Source organism: Castanea sativa, chromosome 2 (assembly GCF_040712315.1).
Source record: "Castanea sativa cultivar Marrone di Chiusa Pesio chromosome 2, ASM4071231v1".
Lineage (NCBI taxonomy): Eukaryota > Viridiplantae > Streptophyta > Magnoliopsida > Fagales > Fagaceae > Castanea > Castanea sativa.
The window spans coordinates 3,878,084-3,885,141 of record NC_134014.1 but is presented as its reverse complement, the minus strand read 5'-3'; the positions used below and the strand labels follow the sequence as shown (position 1 = coordinate 3,885,141).

General features: G+C 35.4%; 1 protein-coding gene and 1 pseudogene across 1 annotated transcript; both read right to left on the bottom strand.

Moving 5' to 3' along the window:
* Window positions 1-1,010: 1,010 nt before the first annotated feature.
* On the bottom strand, window positions 1,011-3,421 carry LOC142623580 (2-hydroxyisoflavanone dehydratase-like; annotated as a pseudogene).
* A 1,030-nt stretch (window positions 3,422-4,451) lies between these two features.
* On the bottom strand, window positions 4,452-5,639 carry LOC142626013 (2-hydroxyisoflavanone dehydratase-like). Its single transcript, XM_075799778.1, has one exon. It carries the CDS (start codon window positions 5,539-5,541, stop codon window positions 4,573-4,575), a length of 969 nt encoding a protein of 322 aa, XP_075655893.1. The 5' UTR covers window positions 5,542-5,639; the 3' UTR covers window positions 4,452-4,572.
* Between the last annotated feature and the right edge of the window lie 1,419 nt (window positions 5,640-7,058).

Genomic DNA, 7,058 nt, shown 5'->3' with positions numbered 1-7,058 from the left:
TAAAAAACCTCTTTCTTATCTCGCCCTTTACAAAACTAAACAATGACAATTTTTTTTTAATACTAAAATTAATGAACTTTTTTTTTTTTTGCTTAAAATTTTCATCTACTTCTATTATGAGCCAATTCTTGCTAATAATGTGAATTATCATTCACTATTGGTACACTGGAGTAAATTATCATTGCGGTTGTGCGTAGATAATTGCTAATAGAATGAGACCACGACCAGATGGAGAGTGCGTAGATATTGAGAAGGATCAAACCCATATGGAAACTTCACATACCAAATCAAATAATTCTTATTACCAAACTGATATGGGAATCTCACTGACCAACTCAGAAAATTGCATGCCTTGTAATTTGCAAAATCAGGTACACTAGGAATTGGGTGTGTGTAGTGTTCCTATCCTGTCCCCCAAAGCTGTGTATATAAACAGAACAAGGTAACGGAGAAACACTCTGAAATAGAGAACTAGAGAGTACTGTGGACTTAGGCCCTTTATAGCCGAACCACGTTAAATTGCTTGTCTTCCATGAGTAGAATGAACAATCTCGCCCAAAGAATAGATCATACATTCAAGAAGAGTATAAATCATGCATTCAAGAAGAGTATATATCATCTTGTACAAAATTATTTAATTACGTTATGCTGTGAATTTCCCGAACCATTTGGCATTAAAAACTAGCTCGGAACTTAAAAGACTGCTGGTTAAGTTATAATTAGGGATTCTCATAATCACTTATATAATGCAGTGCTTATTAATGAATTGTGACTTCAAGTCAGGCTTACTAATAAGTTATAAAAATGCTTTCAAACATCATAAAGCTTAAGTTTTCCATCATCCATAAAAGCCAGGCTTTCAAAGAAGAGTAGTGCTTATTAATAAATTGTGACATCAAGTCACAATTTCATAATTTCAGTTATTATTTTTTAATTGTGTAAAAGTGTGTGCAATAATATTTATCCTAAAAAGAACAAAAGAAAATCATGAAACCTCATGAAAGATGGCTTTACTTGAGAAGAAAAGAAGCCAAGCGTTTGATCAAATTCTTAGCATTGTTTTCAGACCCGGACCGGACTGGGAGGTCGGGTCATGAAAACCAAGAACCGGGATAAAAACCGATTTTTTAAGTATAAAGAACCGGATTTTTTGTTAATTCTGTGAACTCCTAAAACTGGGATTGGATAGCACAAACCGGTGGCAAGAACCATGCAGTCCAACCCCTTTGCGATTTTTTTTTTTATAAAAACAACTTAACACAATTTTATTCTACTTAATTAAATTATTCATCTCTTACAAAGAATAAAAAAAAAAAATTGTAATTAGAATCCTTCAAAGATATTCAACTTTACTTCAAAAATTAATCATAAATTTTAATATTTTCATAGTTATTATTTTATTTTATTAACTTTATTATTTAATTATTAAATATATGCTTGAAAATCATTAAATTTCCCTCACATATATAGATATTTTAGTCAATTTTGCTAATTTTATAAATTTAATATCTATATTTAGGCTTTAATTAATTATTAAATTAATTATGACATCACCACGGTTTGACTTCAGTTCAACCTCGATTCGACCTCAAAAACCTTGAACCTCTCTCTTTTATGGTTCAATGAATGGTCCGGGTTTCAAAACCATGATTCTTAGCGTTCTCACTCTTAAAATGCATAACATGGAAGGCATGAACCTCTCCCTCCACTTCAACCAATTTCCACTTCTCCTTCCCACCCACTTTCCTTCACTACATTATAGAACCAAACACCCCTATCTCTCAGCTGATCTTTTTCTGCAACAATCAAAAGCAACCAATCACACCTAAGTTTAGCCAAGTTTGGTGCTCTTGGACCCAACAGATTCATCTTTGGGTTATCAATGCCATCAGGTGCTTCTGGATATATATACTCACAAAGCCTACAGAGGAAAGACTTCTTATTTTCTACTCTACACTCTGAACCTATTGGCTTTGAACCCCAGAAGAAAGGGTGGGTAAGAAAAGTGCCTAAAATCTTAACACCACCATGCAAGCCCTCAATCCCAGCTCGCATGGAAATATTATAGGCAATATTAGCTCCTACACTGTCACCACCAACAAAAACTCAAAAGTCACCATGATTTGCCAGCCATGGCTCTTTATCAACATAGTTATCCAGAGAGTGTGATACAACCCACTGAATTGCAACCCAGGAATCTTCATAAGCAATGGGAATAGAGTACTCAGGAGCTAGCCTATACGCAACTGACACAGCAACAATATTGTACGTTTTTAGACCCCTTTAAAGACAAAGAGATTAACCTAGTTATTTAACAAAGTAATTAACTTAGGTAAATTATTCAAATCTAGGTTAATACAAGTAAATCATATCATTGAAATAGTGCGAAAAATAAAGAACACAACAATAGGATAACCCAGGAAAACAAAATAGGTAAAAAACTTAGGAATGATTTAACCAAGCTATCTTCAAGGTAAAACAGATCCACTATGAAAGAATTGAAGTTTTAAAATAGCGAGTTAGACCACTAACATTGTATTATTACCTCGAGTAGAAAATTTACTATCACAACCACGTGACAGCTTTGAGTCCACGGGCTACTTCTTTCTCAGATCCACAGCATCCACATGTATACCACTTGTTTTTCCTTAAGCTCTTTATGCAGCAACTGAAGCGATCACCAAGCTCTCGACATCAATCTCGATCTTGATAACCCTAAGTGTGTATGAGGCCAAACACCTCTAGATCTCACAAAAGATTCACAGACACAGCATAAACAACAACCTCAAAACGTGGCTAGGGTTTTCTCTTTTATACTCCAAGCAAAACATAAAACCCTATACGTCATATGGGCTTGGGCTGAGTTTAAAAATTCTTCAAAACAAACATTCTACACGAACTTCGATCAATAGAGTCTAATTTTCGATCGATCGAGCCTTCTAGAAAGTGAATAGTAATTTTTTGCAATTACTCGATTCCAACTTTACATTAAACATACTTTAAGCAGCTTAAATCTAGACTCTAAATTTTGATCATGATTTACCAACATTATACATTGAAGTTCTATTACATTTAGATCCTAACTCCTTAGAACCTAACAAACATGACCTTGACAGACCAAACTATTGAGGTACTGTTGGTGGTCAGAGGAGAAGGCAGATCCTATAACAAAAGCTCCACCATGGATGTAGACCAAGATGGGCAATTTTTGATTGGATTGAGTGAGGTTTGGGAGGTAAAGCCTAGCTGAAATGGTGTGGTTTTCAGAAATGGTGATGTCTTTTGATGACACACCCGTTTCTAGGTCCTCAAATGAGGGTGGCACAATTGGTGAGACTATTTATCGCTCAACTGAACCATCCTTGTAGACTCGGAGGAGTGGAAGAAACTCAATAACCACCTCCTTGTCATTGGAAGCCATATTTTGGAGTGGGGGATGCAAATATTTTGTGATATATAGCAGGGTTGTGCAAAGCTCAACTGCTATTTCCTAACTTGGGTATGTTTAGTGGCTTGAATTTAAGTACTACCTTGGCTCTGCATCAGCGTATAAATCCCATCAAAGTCGGTCATGTTAACCAAATCCATATATATCAAGTTTCTTTGTTTATTTTGTCGAGGTTGTCCTGGTGGAAATTAGAACAGGGAACCGAACAACTCCTCAATATATTATTTATTTGTGATATGTGATAGAGAGTCTTTTCGATATAATATTTGAGGTTTGGATTTTGTATTTTGGATTTTGTGAAAGGGCATTTATACCCGTCTTTGTAATTTCCATGCTAACTTTTTTCTTTTTTTTTTGAGGAGCTAATTTCCATGCTAACTAAGGAGCCAACAAGTTCCAATTATTTGTTAAGTCCCCAATTATTTGTTATATGTGAGAAAGGAAACGGTATACCCTGCATTGGGTATATATTTATTCTGAGAAACTCACCAGCTGTGAGAGAGGGAAGACATATACCTGATCGATGCAGGATATATCTTTCCGTGAAAAAGACTTCTTTAATATATTTAAAATTTGAATTCTGGATTCTAGTGGTAATACATTTATACTACTTGAGTAATCTCCATATTTACCAGTAAACTTTTCTTGACATAGACCTAATGTCAAATCAAATAATAATTTAATGACAGTGTAGTGAAAGCATAGCTCTAAGCTCAAACAATCAAGTATTGTTTAATTGTGAATTTCATGAAATTGGATTTGTTTGGTTGCCGAGAAAAACAAAGAAAAAATCAAACAAAGTGAGGGGAGAGAGAAAATGGGAAAGGAGGTTAAACAGAGGATGAGAATTTTTGTTGATTTCATTAGCCGTTAATGGATAGCATTAGGTGAAAATTGAGATTGATTTTTTTTATCATTGATCTCACAACTCTAATTGAGCAAGCTAAGCCCTATAACTCGAAAATATGGACATTGTGTACATAAAATGTAAATTAAAGAGTCTAAAACAATAATTTTCCTTTATTATCGATACCTTCAAGCATCATAAAGCTTGAGTTTTCAAGCACTCATAAAACTAAGGCCTGACACACACACACAAACATGAAACCTCACAAAAGATGACTTTACTTGAGGAGAAAAGAAACCAACCGTTTGTTCAAATTATTAGCATTCTCACACCGAAATTTCAAAATCTGGAAAGCATGACCCTCTCCCTCCACTTCAACCAGCTCTACTTCTCCTTCCCAATCACTTTCCTTTACTGCATTATAGTACCAAACACCCCTATTTCTCAGCTCATCCTTTTCAGAAACACTCACAAGCAACCGTGAGCACCCAAGTCTAGCTAAGCTTGGTGCTCTTGGACCCAAAGGATTCATCTTTGGGTTATCTATGCCATCAGGTGCTCCCGGAAATATATGCTCCCAAAGCCTACATGGGAGTGACTTCTCATGTTCCACTGTACACTCTGAACCTATTGGCTTTGAACTCCAGAAGAACGGATGAGTTAGAAAAGTTCCAACAATCCTAACACCACCATTCAAGCCCTCAATCCCAGCTCGCATGGTCATATTATAGGCAATATTAGCTCCTGCACTGTCACCGCCAACAAAAACTCGTTTAAAGTCACCATGATTTTCCAGCCATGGCTCTTTATCAGCATAGTTATCCATAGAGTGTGATGCAACCCATTGAAATGCAGCCCAGCTATCTTCATATGCAATAGGGAGTAAGTGCTCAGGAGCTAGCCTATACTCCACTGATACAGCAACAACTTGACCTTGAGAGACCAAATCATTGAGGTACCTATGGTGGTCAGAGGAGAAAGCAGATTCAACAATAAAGGCTCCGCCATGGAAGTAGACCAAGATGGGCAATTTTTGGTTTGGTTGTGTGAGTTTTGGGAGGTAAAGCCTAGCTGAGATGGTGGGGTTTTCAGAAATGGTGATATCTTTTGATGACACTCCTGTTTCTGGGTCCTCATGTGAGGGTGGCACAATTGGTGAACCTAGATATCGCTCTACTGAACCATCCTTGTAGACTCGGAGGAAGGGAAGAAGCTCAGCAGCCACCTCTTTGTCAATGGAAGCCATATTTTGGAGTTAAGGATGGTTCAAGCTTTGCACAATTGAACTCCAAATACTTTGTGATATATAGAAATGTCGTGCAAAGCTCAACTGGTATTTCTTACCTATCAGTCTGCTTGGATCATTGACTCCGGTTCTTTTGATTAGTGGCTTGAATTTAAGTATTATTTGAGGATTGCACCAACTTTACATGACTCACATGGTAATATAAAAATCCCATAATGTACTGTCAATCATCTTAACCAAACCACATTTGTATTAGATTATTTGTTATACGTGTGAGAGAGAGAGAGAGAGAGAGAGAGAGAGTTACTTAAATATATTTCAAATAGTGCTTGATTTTGTATAGGAATCTTTTCAATCCAATTACTCTGTTGAATGTTTGCTATATACTATGGCCTTATTATTGCATAAAAATGGGAGGCAAAGTATGAGAGACGCTTGAAGCCTTGAACGAATAGCGTGTGTACTTAAAGCGGAAATAAGCCAATAATTCTTTCTAGCGATAGAATTATGAAATGATGTAACGTACGGCAAATTAAAAGGTCGAATTGTCCATATCATGAAAGGGCCTTTTATTTTGCTAAAAAAAAAGGGGGGGACTTTTATCTGTCTTTTTTTTTGGGTTAAAAGGGGGACTTTTATCTGTCAAACAATTATGCATTCAAATATTTATTTTGAAATACAACCAAGCTCAAGCCTTAGTTAGCAGTGATCGGACCAAAAGGGACAGAATGACAAAAAGAAATTGACTATTATTATTATTTTTTTTTATAGGCAAAAGTGACTATTATTGTTTACTAAGAAATTAGCACCATGTAGATAAATTCTTGAAAAATAGTATACTGAAGGTACTATAAATTCATATCCTTGATATGACTCCAAATTTTATAAAATAAAACTCGATAAAGGAATGAGACGCATGTGGTAAAAAAGATTAACACTGCTTGTATAAATTTTTATAAAATAGAAGCCAGTAAAGAAGTGAGACACATGGCTTGATATTATAGGTTAGAAAAGCGATAATATGGCCGGCTTTTAGAAATTTGTAAAGTTGATAATTTCATATACAATATATTTATATATTATGGCCTACTCTAACTAATATTAAAATATTAAGTTTATATATGTGTGTATAAGTGTTTACGTATGTTTGTCTTAGTTTATCTTGACTCTTAAGTCTTGACAAATACATTAGTTTCACAAAATTGAGTCTGTACCTACTAAATTGAGCCTTCTTTAACAAAAAATTCTGCCCTGCGCCTACTAAATTGAGCCTTCTCTAACAAAAAATTCTGCCCTGCACCTACTAAATTGAGCCTTCTCTAAGGATGGCTTCTTTTCTCTCAAGTCTGCTTATTTAATGGGTAAAGGTTTAAACCTTTTGATCCTTGACACTTCCTCTTATATGTGGGTTTGGCATGACATATCTATATGTGGGTTTGTCACCATAGTATTCCAACTTGAGAGGTTTTGGATTCAAGGGGAATTACCCTTGATACTAATTTTCTTATTTGTGTAAT

Coding starts and splice junctions, on each gene's coding strand:
- LOC142626013 (XM_075799778.1), bottom strand. CDS start 5,541: ATGGCTTCCATTGACAAAGAGGTGGCTGCTGAGCTTCTTCCCTTCCTC.